Genomic DNA, 21,205 nt, shown 5'->3' on the forward strand with positions numbered 1-21,205 from the left:
TATCGTCCGCTATAGTCCGCTATAGTCCGCTATCGTCCGCTATAGATCACGATAGTTCGCTATCATCCGCTATAGTTCGCTATCATCCGCTATAGATCACTATAGTCCACTATAGTCCGCTATAGTCCGCTATAGTCCGCTATAGTTCGCTATAGATCACTATCGTCCGCTATAGTCCGCTATAGTTCACTATAGATCGCTATAGATCACTATAGTCCGCTATAGTTCGCTATAGTCCACTATAGTTCGCTATAGATCACTGTCGTCCGCTATAGTCCGCTATAGATCACTATAGTCCGCTATAGTCCGCTATAGTTTGCTATAGATCACTATAGTTCGCTATAGATCACTGTAGTCCGCTATAGTTCGCTATAGTCCGCAATAGTTCGCTATAGATCACTATCGTCCGCTATAGTTCGCTATAGATCACTATCGTCCGCTATAGTCCGCTATAGATGACTATAGTCCGCTATAGTCCGCTATAGTTTGCTATAGATCACTATCGTCCGCTATAGTCCGCTATAGTTCACTATAGATCGCTATAGATCACTATAGTCCGCTATAGTTCGCTATAGATCACTATCGTCCGCTATAGTCCGCTATAGATGACTATAGTCCGCTATAGTCCGCTATAGTTTGCTATAGATCACTATCGTCCGCTATAGTCCGCTATAGTTCACTATAGATCACTATAGTCCGCTATAGTCCACTATAGTCCACTATAGTTCGCTATCATCCGTTATAGTTCGCTATCTTCCGCTATAGTTCGCCATAGTCCGCTATAATTCGCTATAGATCACTATAGTCCACTATAGTCAGCTATGGTCCGCTATAGTCCACTATAGTCCAATATAGTTCGCTATCATCCGTTATAGTTCGCTATCGTCCGCTATAGTTCGCTATAAATCACTATAGTCCGCTATGGTCCACTATAGTCCGCTATAGTCCACTATAGTCCACTATAGTTCGCTATCATCCGTTATAGTTCGCTATCGTCCGCTATAGTCCGCTATAGTTCGCTATAGATCACTATAGTCCGCTGTAGTTCGCTATAGATCACTATAGTCTGCTATAGTCCGCTATAGTCCGCTATAGTTCACTATAGTTCACTATAGTCCATTATAGTTCCCTATGGTCCACTATGCTCCACTATAGTTCACTACATGGATACCACAGAGTGGAGGTAACTGAGGCCCCTGGAGGCCACAGCAAGCTCATCTAAATTTCCTTTGTTTTTTTTAAATACTCTTTTGTGTTCAACTTTTCAAAGGTGTGCAAAGTGATTCGTGAAGTTTTCACGATAAAAATCCTCTTTCTTATAAACCCCACATCTGGTTTCCAGAGGCCGGTGCCAAAATGTTTCTCCTCATTGTCATTATTCATCCTGTTTATACCCGCCAGTGAACCCCCCCCCCCCCCCCCCCCCCCCCACCTCCGCACGTTTCATAGGAAAAATAAATTATACAACATAGTGCAAAGTTCAGCTCAGAGTGCTGAACGATGACACTTCAGCAGAAACTAATCTGAGATGCGATCGATTATTGAAACATGGAACTGATTGAGTAACTCTGTCAGCTGATGTTTGTCTGATGTTAGTTTCACTAACGTGGATCAGACCGAGCAACCAGACATGAATACCGGCTGAAGTAAACGCAATAAAACACACAGGCAGTCGTTAGAGAGGCGAGACGCAGTAAAACCCGGTGTTATTATTGAAACTTGAGGCCACAGATGTACAGATTTACAGATGTACAGATGTACAGATGTACAGATTTACAGATGTACAGATGTACAGATTTACAGATTTACATATTTACAGATTTACAGATGTACAGATGTACAGATTTTCAGATTTACAGATTTACAGATGTACAGATGTACAGATTTTCAGATTTACAGATGTACAGATTTACAGATGTACAGATGTACAGATTTACAGATTTACAGATTTACAGATTTACAGATTTACAGATGTACAGATGTACAGATTTTCAGATTTACAGATGTACAGATTTACAGATGTACAGATGTACAGATTTACAGATTTACAGATGTACAGATGTACAGATTTACAGATGTACAGATTTACAGATGTACAGATTTACAGATTTACAGATTTACAGATGTACAGATTTACAGATTTACAGATTGTTTATGTCTGTAAATTCAGTGAATTTTTTTGCTTCAGGATTGAGTTGCCAGGTCGTCTCCAAGGAAACCGTCAACGTTTCCGTTATAGTCCGCTATAGATCACTATAGTCCGCTATAGTTCGCTATAGATCACTATAGTCCGCTATAGTCCGCTATAGTTCACTATCATCCGCTATAGTTCGCTATCGTCCGCTATAGATCACGATAGTTCGCTATCATCCGCTATAGTCCGCTATCGTCCGCTATAGATCACGATAGTTCGCTATCATCCGCTATAGTTCGCTATCATCCGCTATAGATCACTATAGTTCGCTATCATCCGCTATAGTTCGCTATCATCCGCTATAGATCACTATAGTTCGCTATCATCCGCTATAGTTCGCTATCATCCGCTACAGTTCGCTATCGTCCGCTATAGTCCGTTATAGTCCGCGATAGATCACGATAATCCACTATAGTTCACTATAGTTCGCTATAGTTCGCTATAGATCACTATTGTCCGCTATTGATCACTATAGTCCGCTATAGTTCGCTATCGTCCGCTATAGTTCGCTATCGTCCGCTATAGTCCGTTATAGTCCGCGATAGATCACGATAATCCACTATAGTTCACTATAGTTCGCTATAGATCACTATCATCCGCTATAGTCCGCTATAGTCCATTATAGTCCGCTATAGATCACTATAGTCCACTACAGTCCGCTATAGTCCGCTATAGTTCGCTATAGTTCACTATAGTCCATAATAGTCCGCTATTGTTCACTACAGTCTGCTTTAGTTCACTATCGTCCGCTATAGTTCGCTATAGATAACTATAGTCCGCTGTAGTCCACTATAGTTCGCTATCATCTGTTATAGTCTGCTATAGTCCGCTGTAGTTCGCTATAGATCACTATAGTCCGCTATAGTTTGCTATAGATCACTATAGTCCGCTATAGTTTGCTATAGATCACTATAGTCCGCTATAGTTCACTATAGTTCGCTATAGTTCACTATAGTCCGCTATAGATCACTATAGTCCGCTATAGTTCACTATAGTCCGCTATACTACACTATAGTCCGTTATAGTTCACTATAGTTCGCTATAAATCAGTATAGTCCGCTATGGTCCACTATAGTCCGCTATAGTCCACTATAGTCCACTATAGTTCGCTATCATCCGTTATAGTTCGCTATCGTCCGCTATAGTCCGCTATAGTTCGCTATAGATCACTATTGTCCGCTGTAGTTCGCTATAGATCACTATAGTCCATTATAGTTCACTATGGTCCACTATACTCCACTATAGTTCACTACATGGATACCACAGAGTGGAGGTAACTGAGGCCCCTGGAGGCCACAGCAAGCTCATCTAAATTTCCTTTTTTTTTTTAAATACTCTTTTGTGTTTGACTTTTCAAAGGTGTGCAAAGTGATTCGTGAAGTTTTCACGGTAAAAAGCTTCTTTCTTATAAACCCCACATCTGGTTTCCAGAGGCCGGTGCCAAAATGTTTCTCCTCATTGTAATTATTCATCCTGTTTATACCCGCCAGTGAAACCCCCCCCCCCCCCCACCTCCGCACGTTTCATAGAAAAAATAAATTATACAACATAGTGCAAAGTTCAGCTCAGAGTGCTGAACGATGACACTTCAGCAGAAACTAATCTGAGATGCAATCGATTATTGAAACATGGAACTGATTGAGTAACTCTGTCAGCTGATGTTTGTCTGATGTTAGTTTCACTAACGTGGATCAGACCGAGCAACCAGACATGAATACCGGCTGAAGTAAACGCAATAAAACACACAGGCAGTCGTTAGAGAGGCGAGACGCAGTAAAACCCGGTGTTATTATTGAAACTTGAGGCCACAGATGTACATATTTACAGATGTACAGATTTACAGATTTACATATTTACAGATGTACATATTTACAGATTTACAGATGTACAGATTTACAGATTGTTGATCTTTCTGTAAATTCAGTGAATTGTTTTGCTTCAGGATTGAGTTGCCAGGTCGTCTCCGAGGAAACCGTCAACATTTCTTTTTCATCTGTTTTAAAGACAATAATGATGCCGAACCACGACTGGATTAAAACTTCCCTTTCAGTGTAAAAACCTTTATCTTGATGTCCCTGCATATAAAACTGGATATAAAGTAGTTGAAAGCAACACTAACATGCAAAGAAAGAAGAAATCTGAAGACTTTTATCTTTCTCGTAATTTATTTCATATATATTTGACACTATTTTCTGTATTGTCTTCTCTGCCATGTCACTTATTTTATATCACTTTTTGTTTATGTGTTCTAAAAATATATTTCGTTTTATTGTGAAGCACCTTGTATTGCAAAGAAAAGTTGACTTGATTTGACTGTTAATGATGTAATGATGTCATATAATCAGATATCAGTGAGAGGGTCCAGAACAGGACTTGTACTTTAATATTTGACTGATATTTGGCTGATAATATTTGAATACTTTGGATACAGGACTTTTTCCTTGTAATGGATTATTTGAATGAAATATTTTTACTTTTTGACTTCCTTTAATAGAAGAGCTCCCACTTTCGGTGGAGTTTGAACTGTTCACTTCAAGGAACTTGTGGTTTTATGTTTTTACCAGAATAAATGTTCACTTCGATTTATTTGGTGTCCTTGAGTGGAAGCAGCTGCGCCGCATGTTGCTTCATCTCGGCTCCTTTCGGTGTTTCTCGGTTCGTGGTCTGGAGCTGGTCGTGACGCTGTTGTTCTGCAGGATCTCAGGAGGAAGCTGCACCTTTTTGCAGCATAGAAACCGAAAGTGTCCGCGGATGGTGATCCACTACAGAGGAGTGGCCTCCTCCTGCACCTCCTTTATAGAGCCATCAGACTGATGTCAGCATGTTCATCCGTCGGGTCTCTTCCACAGACATGGAGCTCGTTCTGCTCATCTCTCTCTTCCTGCTGACTGCAAACACGTTTGGAGACGGAACCGGTGAGAAAAAGATTTCTGTCGTCTCATCATCATCTGCAGTTTTGCTTGTGTTTAATTGTTCAAAGTGATCAGCTGTTAGATTAACGAGGAGACAACAGCAGCGCGTGCGACTGTCCCATCAGCCTCCAACTGCATTTTAACATAAAGGTAACGCAGATTAAGGTGACGTCATCCAGTGAAATCATCCTCCTGGTTATTTACAGTCCTATAATACTCATTAATTGGATGTGTTGCATCATTTGGAGGTGTTTTTAAGTTTCGACGTGGGCCGGAAGTGCACTGCTTCCTCTTGACGCACATTTATTTCCGAGAATCGACATTTCATTTCCGATTAAATATCGAATTTGTGCTCCCGTTAAATGAAACCTTTAAATCAGCTGGTGATGTATAAACTAAAGAATATCGTAAATTATATTTCTCATAAAGAATGACATGATGTCCGCAGTGGTGGAAAGTATTTTTACTCGAGTACAAATTTGTGGCATTTGTACTTTAATTGAGTATTTTCCTTTTTATGCAACTCTATTCTTTTTCTCCACTAAATCTCAGAGGTAAATCTTCTGTTTTCTTTACTTGCCTATATTTGTCTGACAGCTTTAAGATTACAGTTTTTCATCCTCTTTCCTGACCTGTAAAAAACATGGAACTATAAATTTATTGATTTTAAATTATAATTTTTCTGATAAACTGAAGGATTAAATGTTTCTTTATGAGTTGGAAATATTCAGTTACATTTTAGGCTAAATAAACATTTTTAAAACCCTCTTGAAATCACCACAAAAAAAGGTGTATTTCTGAGCTTTTTAAATCAGTTTAAAATCAGCACAATCTTAAATAATACATCAATAAAATGCACATGAATGCAGCGGTAATATTAAACATCATATAAAACAGTAAAACACTGACAGGGAGTGTTAACTGCACAATTCAGTGTGTACATTTACTTTTCATACTTCTAGTAGCTGCAGACTTTTACTGAAGTCAAGTTTTGAATGCAGAGGGCCCCCCCCACACACACACACAAACAAAAGAAATGTCAAACAAATTGAATTAAAATGAACTAATCCCCAGTATTTCCATGTAACCTGAGCTGCAGTAACACATCCTGGTTTTTGTTATCATTTGCAGAAGCAGAGAACGACAGTTTCAGCTCGTTTCCTCTTCGTCTGCCTCCCACACTCAAATCGCTTTTTATTTTATTTTCTGATGAAGCAGAAATACCTGTTTGTGTGGTGACACTTATCTGGATGAAGAGTGAGATTATGTGATAAATGTGAAGATCTGTCAGCTGTCTAAAAAGATTCCTTCATTTGGCCTCTTGACTGCTGCTGAGCTGGAATGTCACACCTGCATTCATTGTGTTTTTCTGACCACAAGGAGACCACAGCAGTTATCTCAGTGTTGTTAGCTGAAGTCACTCCTTCGAATTAGTTTTCTGGAGGTCCATCTGAAAATAATCCCTCATTCATTAGAAAAGAAGATTCAAGAAGACCTGTTTTTGGGGGCGTGTCTGTTTGATTGACAGGCCTGTGGTGCAGTCAGGTTACAGCTATCGGTGGGCGGGACGTAGTATCGTCAGGTTTCCAATCAGATTGGTCAGATCCACCGCTGGCTCCTCCCCCAGCTCGTCCAAATATGGTCACTTCCTGCTCCAAACCGCTCCGAACTAACAAGATGGTGACGGACAGAATCTGAACTGGAGGATTCATAACGTTCACAAACCAACGATGACATCACTGATGACATCACTGAACATTTCTGAATTAAATCCTCTTTCATAAAGGTTATAATGTTCAGTTTTTCTTTATTCAAACCGTTTTAGAGACGTGTTGGTTCGACTGTATTTCATTAGACTGAAAGGTGTTCGGAGGAGGAGGAGGAAGAGGAGGAGGAGGAGGAGGCGATAGACACATTTTTATTCACTGGTCTTTTTGTATCTTTCCATATTTACTTTCATATTTTGATTTAACATATTTTCATGTTGTTTTGTGCAGCACACAATGATACGCTGGTGTTTCAGAGGAGATGTGAGTCGTGTTCCCCGACAGATCGAACACACTGACTGATGCATGTTTTTGGTTTTTCAGGGTCAGATGTCACCAGGTTGATCGTGAAAGAGGACGATGATGCCATTTTAATGTGTTCCTTCGGCCCTGAGAGCATCATCGACAAGATGTTTGACTGGAAGAAGCAAGAGAATAAGAAGAAGGAGGTGTTCTTCTATCAAAATGGAACACATAACAATAACGGCACTTCAGAGTTCAAAGGTCGAGTCTTTCATTTTGAAGACCAGCTGGTGTTCGGTAACGCCTCCATAGTTATCACAAAGACACAGCCGGGGGACAGTGGAAATTACACCTGTGATTTTCCACGTGATTCGCCATCAAGACGAGCCCACATCGAGCTGACCATCCGTGAGTTCCTCCATGAAACCGTTCTGAGACGCCTGCTTATTTACAGACGCGGCTGGTTCAAGAGTCCCAGATGGACTCAAGTCAGAATAAAAACACCGAGCGTGGACGAGGTCTTCAGATGGAGAAGTGTTTCATCTAATCTCAGATTAAATTCGAGGCTCCGCTCTCCATCTGTTGATGTGGAAGTGTTTTCAGTTTCACAGTAAAAAGTGAGGCCTCATGTTAGTGGATGTGCCGCGATAATGAGCCTTTCTTATAGTTTGTTTCCTGGCAGAGGCTGAAGTCTTGTTTATGTCGGTGTGAACCGTCGCGGAGCCGCAGAGGCTTTCATGGCTCGTGTGCTCTCTCCTCGGCAGTAGGGAGGACATGCAGAGAAAGACGGAGACGAGATGACGTGACCGCTGCAGAGCTGCACAACGCTGAGGAAGACTCACTGTGTTTAAACTGATGAGCATGTGACCACTGTGTCTGTCCATGAGGCCGTCTGAGGGCTCTCAAAACCTGCAGCTCAGCTTATCTTAGCCTGGTTTAACTTAGTTTAGCTTGATTTAGCACCAAGACTGTGAACGCTGGAGAAAAAGATAAACAGGCTCTGACCAAAGATAACAGCTCCTCTAAAACTCACTATTTAACAGGTTATATCTCATTATTTGAATCCACAGGAACAGAAAGTGATCATGTGACCGTTTTTACAGGAGGATGCGTGTTGGATTATTTCCTGGTTGCAACACGTCAGCTGCTGCTCCTGGTTAAGAAAAAACAAACCTGTAAAACCTCAAATTATTTATTTTACACTTTAGTTTGAGTCCCAATGAAACAAATGAAATTTGAAGTGTTATTCAGTGAGCTTTAGAGTTACTTCTGAGTGGGTTCATCACCTTTAGATCAGTGAGCTGGAGGTTATAGTGACTATTTATCACAAATCTAAATCGAACTAAAAAATAAGAAGACCACTGATGCATCATGGGAATGAAGGACGATAAAAGAAATCCACTCTGCAAACAAAGTTTTTCTTTTTTGTTGAACAGAGTTTATATTTTGTGACTTCTGCTGCCTCATTGGTTAAAAGCGTCGACCTCCCCAGGTGCATGCTGGTCCTTCACCTGCCTGCCTACCTGTATAATGTGAGCCATCAGATTGATGTTGATCCACCCGGACGTGTTTTCCGACTCTGATTTCAACCCATCCAGGACGGATAGAAACCAGCCTCGTCTGTAAATGCGCCAGGACGTTTATAAAATCTAAAACTGTGGTTTCCTCTCGCAGTTTTAGATCATAAATAATATTTGTAATAAATATTACCGAGTTTTCTTTTTTCTCAGTTTTACCTGACTGCCAAGTTGATGTCACTGAAACATGTCTAACATGTGTTTTATTTCCCCTTTTAGAGAAAATCTTAAAAGACAGAACATCGGAGAAAATCCCAGGTGAGTCCTGAATTTGAGTATCAGATATCTGATATCTCTGATCACCACATCTCTACCTGGATGTGACGTCACTCATCCCTGATAAGTGACGACATTTTTACGTCAACATCTCTTCGAGTTGTTGCACTTTGAATAATGTAAAAAGTTCACCATCATTATTACAAAGGAAGTAATCTAACCTGTAATTAAGGTACATTAGTGACTTCTGGTTGATTCCATAAACTTTATTTAAACTACCTGTGACGATATTAATGCAGTAATATTGAAGAAGCTGCAAACATCTATTTAATTCATTCTGTATTTTCCTGTATATACTTGAACTTTTAGTGATCAATGTGATCTGGCTGCTAAAACAGCAACTTCCTCTTTACATTCATAAAATACTGCATTATATAAACATATTTAAATGAGTCAGAAATACAGTTTAAAATGTTATTCAAACATTAAGTTCTGTCAAACAATGCTGGGAGGTGAAATTAAGCTCCACAGTACTGTGCTTTTCTTTTCTTTTAACACTTTGTAAAACACTGAATATGGAAAATGATTTTAATCTGTTGTTTATTCTGTGTTCTCAGGTGCATCTCCAAAACCATATGTCACAATAATTAATGAAAATAACGACTGGGCTCTGCTGGAGTGTGAAGTTGAAGGAGCTTCTCCAGAACCGGTAGTCGAGTGGAGGGACGGAGCTGGAAACATCCTTCCTGCTGAAGAACCAAAGGTCACAAAAAACAAAGAGAAAGAAAACAGCTTCAACGTTATTCTCCAGATTTATGTGACCAAGTCCGACAACTACACCTGTGTTTCTACACAGAAGAAGATCGACCATCAGATTACTAATAAGATCTATGTGCAGTTGAATCGTAAGTAATTATTTTTAATCTTTAAATAAATGATATTATTTATGTGTTTATGTGTAAATCAGAAACACAGTCTGAAAGATATGTGAGGTCATCTGAGGTCATCTGAGGTCATTGAGGTCATCTGAGGTCATCTGAGGTCATGTGAGGTCATCTGAGGTCATCTGAGGTCATTGAGGTCATTGAGGTCATCTGAGGTCATTGAGGTCATCTGAGGTCATCTGAGGTGTGTGACTCACTAAACTCTGATAAAACACTCCAGCAGGTGAGTTGACAGGAACTGAGCCCAGAATGAAGTGAGTTCAGTCTGAATCCAGCTCCTTCATAATTATCTGTGATATGAAACATGAGTGTTTCCAGCTGTGATCAGTCCCAGCAGCTGTATGAGCTGCACACGATCCACAGTCCCTCTCCGATCGTTACCTTCCTGCTGCTTGCTCGTGAGTCTGAGGACACAAACTGAGCTGGTTGAGACGTGACGTCCGACGTGTCCTCAGGGTTTCACTATTTACTGGAAAGAGTCCTTAAATAACTGATTGGGAGCATTTGTCCTCCTTCCACTGCTCCACTTCACATCATCTCAGATTTATTCACATTTAAACACAACAGAGGTCGAACAAAGTTCAGCACATCATCAGAGTTAAAACAGCCGGATAGACTTTAAAAGTTCAAAGAAATAAGCAGTAAAAAATAAACAATAAAAAATATAAAGCCAAACAAAACACAAGAATGTAGGAGGAATAAAAAATGAATTAAATGGAGGTTTAATTTACACAGAAAAGATTTACAATCATCAGTTTAATCCTGAGAACAGAAACGTTCTTTGTTGGATTCACAGACTGAAAGTGAAAGTTTTGAAATATGTCTCAGAGCGGAGACGTAATTTAACACCATGAGAGTTTCACTATTTACTGAAAACTGGAGCCTAAAATCTCTTTGTTTTCTCCACCTGACGTCTGCAGCGCCGGCCTCAGATAACAAACCCGTCTGTGAGCGTGTTTTCTGCTGACTCGGGAGTTAAACGCCGTCTGAAAGCAGAGTTCAGCCGAGTGGTGACTGTTGGAGTGAAAGTAGAAAAGTAAACAGCTGACTGAACTCAGATCGTCCTCGTCTGGTCATAAATATTATAAATATTCTCCTCCGACGTCAATAAATCCTGCAGGCCGGAAATCAAACCAGAGGAATGTGAGATGTTCGAAACACCAGACTGAAACTGTACAGGGGTGTGTGTGTGTGTGTGTGTGTGTGTGTGTGTGTGTCTCTGTGTGTGTGTGTGTGTGTGTGTGTGTGTGTGTGTGTGTGTGTGTGTGTGTGTGTGTCTCTCTGTGTGTGTCTCTGTGTGTGTCTGTGTGTGTGTGTGTGTGTGTGTGTGTGTACACACAAGATGGTGGTTAACTATCTGATCCGGAGGAGACTCATGAAAACACATTTAGGAACTAAATCATCACAATCACATGTTTTTAAGATACAAGTGAAATTAATAAATAAATTATTGATCCGTGTTGAACCACAAATATTCAGAGGTTCACTGAAGTTCTTATTTTCTGTAAATTAATCGATGAGATGGAGACGAAGCGGTTTAATAACTGCAGCAGCAAACACATGAATCACATCAGAAACAATGAGGACACTTTAGTTTTTGTTCTGGATTATAAATTAAAGTGAAGATAAAAAGCAGGACAGTATTATAACTCTACATTTATACAATAATAGCAGCTGGTGATTATTAATCCAACGGAGGAACTTCAAGGCTTCCTGTTCATATCAAACACTTCCTGTTTGAGAACAAAGTCACTGAAGCTGCTGAGACGCCCCCTGCTGGTTTCATCTGGAAACAACCTCATTGTTTATTCATTCACTTTAAAAAAACTACTTTTAAAGCATCAAAGTACAGTTTGTCCAAACAGTAATATGAATATGAACACATTAAGATTAATGATGTGTATGCAGTTTATTCCAACCATGTTTCTGTGTATTTTAATGTGTTCTTCTAGTATTTAGGAGAATTTTAGATTTTCAGACGTTATTAAACTGTTAAAAACAGTTAAAGTTGTTATAATAAATGTCCCTGTTTACACTGACTGACATCTTTAAAGAAGCACAACTTTAAATGTTTTTAATGTAATAAATGTTCTGCTGTTACATCCTGAGAGTAACGTCACTGTCTTGTGTTTCAGGTGAACTGCCGAGTGGTGGGATGAGTACAGCTGCTGTTGCAACTATTGTTGGACTTATTGTTGGACTTATTGGACTTGTATGTGGAATCGTTGTTGCTCGACGTCGCGGCAAAAACAATAGTGGAGGTTAGTAGAAATAATGTCGTGTGTCATCATGTGTTTTGTGCAGATATTAGTCCTGTCAGTGTTTCCATCTGAAACAACGTCCACAGCGACTACAGTCATGTAAAGAACCTTTGAGACGTGAATTTATCACCTCGACTGTGAATGTCAGACATTTCCATCCATGTTTTTACACCTCGTGCCGGATGCATCACGTTTTTGTGTTTTCCGTCTCTCCGTCCTTTTCTTGTGAACTTTAAATCTCAAGAACATTTTTGGAGAATTTCTTCAATCTTTGCACAAATGTTCACTAAAATGAACTGGTTAGATTTCGGTTGTAAAAGGTCAAAGGCCAAGGGCACTGTGACCTCATGTTCCTCTGATCCGTCCCATTCTAGTAAATGTGATATCTCAGGAACACATTCAGGGAATTATTTGGTTTTTTTCAGTGTTTTTCAAGTATTCACGTGGACTCAGGAATGAACTGATCAGTTGTTGAGGGTCAAAGGTCACTGATCTCTCTTCTGTCACCTAATTATGTTCTGCAAAAAAAAAAAATCTGGCCTTTATTAAAATCCGTAACTCAAGAATCTCAAAGCATCGAGGGCTCTCCAAAAGAAATGAAAAGTTTCTTTTTTTATTCAGAAGTAATTTGCATCATAACTCAATTTAAATTGGCTGAATAAATGTGTTGAGACGCTGAACTTTCTCCCGATGTGTGCTGACAGAGTCGTGTTTTCCCAAGAAAGAAAAATCTGGGGACCAAAACAGAAAAGAAAGAAAGTAAAGAGAAAGACATCAAACTGAGGAAGAACAACTTCTGACGAGTTAGTTTCAAAAGAAAGATGAACAGTTGACGGTTCAAACTATCAGCAGCAGTTGTTCCGTATAAATTTACATTTTGTGACGTAAATTAATCGAAGCTGTAAATTATTCTGCATCGTAGCAGAATGTCATTTGACATGTTTTACATTTGGTTCCTCTTTTAGCTGATATTGAATCAGTGCTGGAAAACTTTGAGTGAAGTTTTCCTGCTAAATCAGTTGTTTCTGCTGCTGCCGGCTTTCAGCTTCATCACAAACACAAACCCCGTTTATCCAAACCACTGGAGAGCTGACCCAACAGGAAGCATCCAGATGATTGACATGACAGAAAACCCAAATGGTCTGTTGGAATTAATTTTTTTTGATCAATATGAAAAACTAAAACGTATCAAATCCTTTTCAATGATAAGAATTCAAACACTCTAATTATATTCTGACACATGATGATGATGCTGAAGTTTTACTGCTCTTTACTATCATTATATACTTTATATTTGTTTTAAATCAGTCAAAAAACGAAACGACGAACTTTGTTTACAATTTTAATAAACAACAACAAATGTCCAGACATGTTTTTTTTTGGTTTTGCATCACAAAGCTGCATTTGAAGAAAAAAAAAATTGTTTTATTTTTGTTAATAAATGTTTAGGACATGCCTTTTAAAATGATGTAACATCTCCCGTCTGAGGGGACGTTCACTCGTCCTGTTAAACTCAGCAGTGTTCAGCGTCACATCTGAAAAACTCATTAACTCAACACTGTTTCAGGATTTTAGGTTGGACGTTTTTGTACTGCAGCATCTTGGATAATTTAATAAACATTTTACAGTCAGAACAGGATGAAGATAAACTGGATCTTTGCTGATGTAACTCTGTTTTCTGTTTTGCAGGTCGACGATAAGATAAAAGATGAAACAACTTCTCCAGGACGGTCAGCAGAATGTCTGACGTCGGTGTGACGTTTGAAGCAGATTGTCTGAATGTGTGTTTGTCTGTTTGTGTAATTTTGTACAAATTCCTTCTTTGACTTTACTTGAATATTTCCTATTAATGCAGCTTTTATCCTTCTCCACCCTCCACCACAGTTCAGAGGCTGATGTTGTTGTTGTTGTTGTTTACTCCTTTTGTCCGGCAGCTTTAGTTACATTAAAGGATTTACAGGTTTTTTGTTTTATCTCCTTCCTGTCCAGTTAAAACCACGTATCTCTAAAGTTTGGGATCTTGAAGGATTAAATGTTTCTTTATGTTGATCAAATTAAAAACCCAGTTGTGTTTTCTGGGTCTTCTACTGCTGCATGTCTACTGCATCTTTTTATGCTGTAACATCAAACTATCTTCTGCATTTTACTTCCTGGATAAATGAAAGAATTAAAATCACCTTCAGAGCTCTTTGAGACAAATTACATCAATTTACAATTTGGAGCTTTTTGAATAAAGTTAATTTGACAATAAAATGGAGTGAAAATAAAATAATTTGATTGGAAATCAGGACAATTAAAGACAAAGAAGCAATGCAGAAGGACGTGAACAACCAAACGAGGAGGACACATGCTTGGTGGACAGTGGGAACAAAAACAGACCAATAATTATGACCAGAAAACTCCTGACTGATCATTTAACACCTGATTCAAGATTCATATCTGGACCATGTTGAGGTTAAAATAATATGAACAAGATGTTCAATTCTGAGTATCAGGAAGAATTAAAGGTCCGTTTGTTTTGTTTTAAAGTTCAAATCAAAGCAGCATTTCTGAGACCTGCTTAAACCCAATTTAATCGTGCACACAATATACGATATAATCATTTAATATTTCTAGAGATGATCTATGATGTTCAAATAGTTCACTTTGATCTGTAATCCTTTATCACATTACTGTAACTGAGTTCAACATTGACCTGAAGCCTGCTGTCCTTCACATGAATGTGAATGTTTTTGAAGCTAAAATTTAAAATAGCTTTTGTGACTTTTGTTATTTGTATTTTTTTCATCATATTGTTGTTTTCTGTCAGTACAGTCACACATTGTTGGTGACTGATACGAGAATTTATGTTGTCAAATGATGAACCTGTAGTTTATCATCTCATTTTAGATGGTGCTTCATTTCTCCACTAATAAATAAATATAACATAAAACTGCCTGTTGTGACTGTTTTTATGTTTGTTGTGTCTTTGATAAGAGAACCAGAAATGATTTTTCTGGATTGATCAGATTTTTTTTTTAATGAAAGACTTTTGAAGGAGCAGAAACATTTTGAGTGTTTCAGATATTCTGGATTTAAAACAGGACTTCTTCCCACTGTTTCCTGTTTAATTAGTGTCGTTTTATCCGGATAAACCTTCATTCATGTCTTTTCTTCTTCAGGCTTCTTTTTTCAATCCACAGTTTCAGATTAAACCGCGGAGAATCCGCGTCTTGACGCTTTTATTGTGAAGGATCCTTGGCGGAAGTGCCGCTGGCTGCAGGAGCAGCTGTGGAAGTGAGCGTGTTTGAGGATGAGTGTTTGTCAGGAGTCGGTAACTGTCCTCAGTGATGTTCCGGGATGTTAAAGTGATGCTGAATCCTCGGAGGACTTCGACAACGATGGAGCTTCTTCCCCTCGTGTGTCTCTGTCTGCTGACTCGGTCTGGAAACACGTTGGGACACCAAACCGGTGACAAACTCTCTGGTGACAAACACTGCAGCATCAGCCTCCACAGCACAGCTGATGTCATTCAGTCCAGCTTCCTCCTGGAGTCTCCAGACGGAGAGCAAAGAGCTGCAGTGTTGGAGGGCGTCCTCTCCATCCTGCAGAGACACGAGCTGCTGTTTCCGGGACAGTCTGATGTTTGTCTCACCTGATGATGGTTGCAGAACATCACGAGGCTGCTCAGCTGTTAATGATGCTTTTTATATTCATCATGGAGAAATAAGCATGAAGTGAAGAGTTCATTGGTTTTGATTCAGAGACAGTTTGAACCAAAGAACAGTCTGAACACCGACACCAACATCCACAATATTCACTTCATGTCTCTCCATGTTTTTCAGCTGAGAACACTTCAAAATAAAATGATTTCCATCGTGATGTGAACATAACAGGGTTTTCCTCCCATTGTGAGGCCTGTAGGTGCAGCATCGAGATGTTAAACCAAATTATTGTGGAGAGAATTAAATTAAACAAATAACTTTACCTTTTTCAGAAAGTTTTGTTTGTTTATTATCTGTTTTATTAAATAGTTTACAGAGGAGTCATTGACAGGTTTCGTCAGTTTGTTTATCTGAGAATCATCGAGATAAAAAGTGATTGGAGATATTTTGTGTTTTAAAGATCGACCCAAGAGGCTGCATGTGATATGAGAACAGAAGAGGACCCAACATAGACCCTTGAGGGACACCACCAGTCTGAGATGTACACTTGTATGAAAACAGAGGACAAGAAGTTTCCTTAAGTTGACATGTTGTTGTAACAGGAAACGTCCTCACGTCTGTCTCTCTGTAACGACTGCATGTAAACACGCTGATGATGAAACATGTTTTTATCTTCCAGGTCCGGCGGTCGTCAACGTGTTCGTAGACGAAGGCAGCGATGTGGTTTTACCGTGTTCCCTCGGCACCGACGACAACATCGAAGGAAAGCTGTTCGACTGGAGGAAAGACCGTCAGAAGGAGGTGTTCATGTACGAGTCCGGCCTTCATTACAACAACGGACGCTCGGGTCAAGACGAGCAGTTCAAAGGTCGAGTCTCACATTTCCAAAGAGAGCTGCAGCGCGGCAACGCCTCCATCACCATCACAAACACCAAGGTGGCCGACAGCGGAAACTACACCTGTGATTTTCACCGTCTGAAGCCGGAGAGACAGATATTCTACGTCAGGCTTGTTGTTGGTGAGTGATGTCATAAAACAGCTGATTGTTCCCTGATGAAGCTGATTGAAACAGTCAGAACGCACATCTGTCAGAATCACCTGTCGGCCGGGTCGATGATGTCACACAGTCACTAACATGAGCTTTGTTTTTGTCCTTTAGGTCCTGTTTTAAAAGACAGAACAGAGGAAAACATCCCAGGTGAGGCCTGATATGAATGACGTCATTATTTACAGTGCTATATAATCTGTTAATGATGTAACTAATCACTGGTAACTGGAGACATCAAAACATCAAAGAAAGTTGTACCAAATTTAATAGTTTATAAAGTTTTTATTTCTATAAAAGAAGTGAAATTGTATATTTTGTCTTGGTCACGTGGATAAAACCCAACACTTTATTCAAATGACTTTTTGCTTAAACAAACTGTTATCCTCGTTGTCAAGCAGCAAACGGATGATCAAACATCAGTGTTACATATCGAATAGTGTCACAATCTCATTTATATGTTCTCAGGTGCATCTCCAGAACCAACTGTCACAAACCTTAATGAAACTAAAGACTGGGCTCTGCTGCAGTGTGAAGTTCGAGGAGCTTTTCCAGAACCTAAAGTCCAGTGGAGGAACCGAGCTGGAAACATCCTCCATGCTGAAGAACCAAAGGTCACAGAAAGAGGAGGTCGTTTCTACGTCACCCTCCAAACTACTGTGAACAGGACCGACCACTATCAATGTGTAGCTACACAGGAGGAGATCAACCACCAGACTCACCGGGAGATCTTTGTTCATCTGAATGGTGAGTTTCCTTCTGGTCGTATTTGAAGTTTCATTTCCATCATTTCTGTGTAAAAGCAGATTGAACGTGTTCTCAGACTGAACATGAAGTCGGTGTGTTTCACTTCAACTCTGGTTTGTTCTGAGTCTCTGAGACTTCACGTCATTCATGTTTAGAGATGAGAGGAACAATGAATTCAGTTTGTGCTTCAGTTCTGATGTCAGTCTGATTTGATGTGTGCGCCACCTGCTGGTCACAGAGCTGCACTACAACAACACAAACACTGGAAACTGTTTAAACTCAAAGCACCAAAAATATTATTAAAAAATACAATTTATTGTTTGTTTATTTTATAAGATCTGATTTTATAGTCACAGGTTTCCCTGTTTTTCCTTCCTCTTGAATATGATCTTTGTTCTGTGTTTACAGGTGCAGCTTCAAAACCCTCCATCACAATACTTGGTGAAACAGATGATGGAGTTCTGGTTCAGTGTTCAGTTCGAGGAGCTTCTCCAGAACCTAAAGTCCAGTTGAAGAACCGTTCTGGAAACACGGTTCCTGCTGCAGAACCACAGGTCACAGAAAGAGGAGGCAGCTACGACATCATCCTCCAAACTACTGTGAAGAAGACCGACTACTATCAATGTGTAGCTACACAGGAGGAGATCAACCACCAGATATCTACTGAGACATACGTCATTGTTCCTGATCAACAAGGTGAGCTTCCTCCTCTTCCTGTTTTCATTCTTCATTGTTTGCGTGTCATTAATTTACAGAAATCAAACTAGAATGACGTCATCTGAGTAAATTCCAGCTCCATGGACTCGAGTATTTTCCTTTTCTGTAACTTTATATTTCTCCATCAGGACGTCTCAGTATATTATGCTGAACTCTGACTTTGATGCTCTGATCTCTACATCTGAAGTGTTTATCAGTCCTGACAACTTATTCCAGTGTTTCCATACATATATTTTATTAAGTCTGTATTATTTATTAAGTCAAGAAAAAAAAAAAAAAGCTTAATCGGACTGGTACCTATTAGGCCATTGCACAGCCATAAATAAAACCCACCCAGTGGACTGATAAGACTCTTAAATAAAAGAGCTTCAATATCTGTAATTTTCTTTTTAATTTCAGGTATTGACTTGCTTCTTGTTATTGGGAACTCCCTCTCTTATGTAGAGGTGTTTTCTTATTTGTTACTGACCTTTTATGTTTTGTTACAGTCGGTGCATCGATCGGTTTCTGGTTTTCTGGAGTTGTAAGTCTTGCTGCAGTTCAAGCTCTATGTTTTGCTGCAGCGTCCATCAGACGACGCATCAAGAAACGTAAGTTTAAAGGATGAATTGTACATTTATTAATTATTTATTACCTTGAACTTTCACCTTTGACCACCAAACTCTGAGGTTCAGTCATCTGTTTAACAGATTCATGAGGTTTCAGAGGTGACTGACGTTTAAAGGATGATGCAAAATAAAGATGTTTATGGGAGCGTAATAAATTATGTTTGAGGGGAATATTTATATAATTTCATCTTCTTCGCAGGTTCTCGTCGGTATGAAAATAAAAACAATGAACCGGCCCTGTCACTCAAACAACCGGGTACAGAGGATAGAAACAATATTGAAGCTGGAAGTAAGTGAACCAAAGATGTAAAATGAGGTCAAACTGCCAAATGTCCCGTCTCATGTCACCTCTTTCAGCAGCCAATCAGCTCGTAGAAAGATCTGTTACCAACGTGCCTTCAGAAAAACTAAAAGTTTAGAGGCAGCTTATGAAATGAGGTGCTGGTGTTTTTTTGTACTTGTGACTCAACTGGATAAAAGACGAGCGACTGCAGAGAAGTGAGCGGCTTCAGTCTGAGATCTGATTGAAGGTGATGAAGATTTCTACTGTTTTAGATCTGATTGAAGGTGATGAAGATTTCTACTGTTTTAGATCTGATTGAAGGTGATGAAGATTTCTACTGTTTTAGATCTGATTGAAGGTGATGAAGATTTCTACTGTTTTAGATCTGATTGAAGGTGATGAAGATTTCTACTGTTTTAGATCTGATTGTTCTCAACGATGCTTAGTGAGGTAGAAAAGTGGAGCTACAGTCGTTCTGAATGAGTTGTGGGTTCAGAATCATGTTTGTACCAACCAAAGCTTTTTGTAATATATAATTATAATTATGTTGGAGTTTATTTGTTTTCAAAGTTTTGTCTTTTAGTTTTCATGTTGCTCTACATGTGATATCGAGCAGGTTGGCAGCTCTGTGAATGTGTGAGAACTTAAAGTGAACTGAGGATGTTCAGATTCATGAAAAACTATTCACATGTAAAAGTGAAAAACATGGTGTTCTTTAATAAACATGATGTTCAATGAAGTATTTCAAGATTGTCGTATGAAAAGCACTTTTCCGAGGATGTGCCTTCCCTTTTGAAAGATGACCACTTTTTAGGAAAACCCTGTTTTTGTAAGAATAAATAGTTATTTTTCAGATTGTATCTTTCAAACTGTAAAATCGTGTTCAGACCAAAAGGAAAGTGAATTTTTTAGCTCGTGAGTTCAGCTGCTCGAGTTCAATTTTCACACTTGTGTGGACGCGACTTTACGTCCTTTTGAACCTTTTCATTTTCATTTATATGGAAGGACGTACATCAAATTATAGTGATTCCTACATCGCAGCAATAATTCACTTAGTGAACACACCTAAAGGGAACAAAGTAATTGATCTACTGTTGTATAAAGAAACATCAAAACTATATTGCGTGAGATGTAAAAACATGCTGCATCTGAACTGCTGAATAAAAACTAAAAGCTCCTTTTATGTGACTTGTGGATGTTTGTCCAACAGAGACTAAACTGAACTGAAGTGAAGTTAACAGCATCCAAACTGCTTTTGGATGCTTGAAAAGTTTATTTCAAAACTCTCTGAAGATGCTCAGATAAACTAAATTTAGCATATTTTAGACACAAAGAATGTAATTTAAAAAGTAAATTAATATTAACGTGTAATTCAAAGTACTTTTAATGTTTAAATTTTGAGCGCAGTTTGACTTTTCAGGTCACACAATCTGTGTTGATGATTAAACATCAAAATACATTAACACAAGAACTTGAATGATCACGTTTAATAATGGATTATTATATTGATGCATGAATTAATATGCAATTATTTTATTAATTTATCTGATTTATATTTATAATATTTATTTTAATCTACAACAGCACCTCTGATAGTTTATGAATATTTGTGTTTGAGTCTGGAGTGTAATGTACCTTCAAACTGCTGAACTACCAAGTCTTTTTTTAAATATGTCGTCCGAAATATGATAAAAATAAGTCATACATGTTGACCAAAATATGATAAAAAAGTCATACTACAGGAACATGCAAATTCCACATAGAATGGACCAGCCGGGTATCAAACCCACGACCTTTGTAATGTGAGAAGAAAACACTGACAACTGCACCATTGTGTTGAATGGAAGTCATACTTATACCATGTCGTCAGAAATGGCACAAAAAAGTCATTTCGTCCGAAATATGATTTTTTTTAATCATATTTTAGACGACACGCTATGGTGTGACCTTTTTTGTCATATTTGAGACGACATGACTCAAAGTCCTAATAAACGTCAATATTTGTATGTCGTCCAAAATGTCATGCAAATATAATGATATGGTTTTCT

General features: G+C 38.9%; 1 protein-coding gene across 3 annotated transcripts; it reads left to right on the plus strand.

Annotated features, from left to right (window-relative positions):
- The first annotated feature begins 4,694 nt into the window (after positions 1 to 4,694).
- On the plus strand, positions 4,695 to 19,413 carry LOC138210436 (butyrophilin subfamily 1 member A1-like). 3 transcript variants are annotated; one of them, XM_069169598.1, is made up of 7 exons: positions 4,695 to 5,109; positions 7,197 to 7,523; positions 8,912 to 8,950; positions 17,271 to 17,549; positions 17,958 to 18,245; positions 18,755 to 18,856; positions 19,074 to 19,397. In XM_069169598.1, the coding sequence occupies exons 1-7, from the start codon at positions 5,016 to 5,018 to the stop codon at positions 19,169 to 19,171; spliced, it is 1,227 nt and encodes a 408-aa protein (XP_069025699.1). In that variant the 5' UTR covers positions 4,695 to 5,015; the 3' UTR covers positions 19,172 to 19,397. The 3 variants fall into 3 exon arrangements, with proteins under 3 accessions (XP_069025699.1, XP_069025702.1, XP_069025701.1); XM_069169600.1 differs by lacking the exon at positions 4,695 to 5,109 and adding an exon at positions 5,127 to 5,256 and having other exon boundaries at positions 19,074 to 19,413; XM_069169601.1 differs by lacking the exons at positions 17,271 to 17,549; positions 17,958 to 18,245; positions 18,755 to 18,856; positions 19,074 to 19,397 and adding exons at positions 9,526 to 9,813; positions 11,988 to 12,113; positions 13,803 to 15,045 and having other exon boundaries at positions 4,720 to 5,109.
- The last annotated feature ends 1,792 nt before the right edge of the window (positions 19,414 to 21,205 follow it).

Source organism: Embiotoca jacksoni, unplaced genomic scaffold (assembly GCF_022577435.1).
Source record: "Embiotoca jacksoni isolate LCO1_2020_lvr unplaced genomic scaffold, fEmbJac1.0.p SCAF_46, whole genome shotgun sequence".
NCBI classification, from domain to species: Eukaryota; Metazoa; Chordata; class Actinopteri; family Embiotocidae; genus Embiotoca; species Embiotoca jacksoni.

Bases quoted from the DNA above. Each gene is read 5' to 3' on its own strand.
- LOC138210436 (XM_069169598.1), top strand. From the start codon at position 5,016: ATGTTCATCCGTCGGGTCTCTTCCACAGACATGGAGCTCGTTCTGCTC. The intron at 5,110-7,196 runs GTGAGAAAAAGA...TTGGTTTTTCAG, and splicing joins CACGTTTGGAGACGGAACCG to GGTCAGATGTCACCAGGTTG. The intron at 18,857-19,073 runs GTAAGTTTAAAG...TCTTCTTCGCAG, and splicing joins CAGACGACGCATCAAGAAAC to GTTCTCGTCGGTATGAAAAT.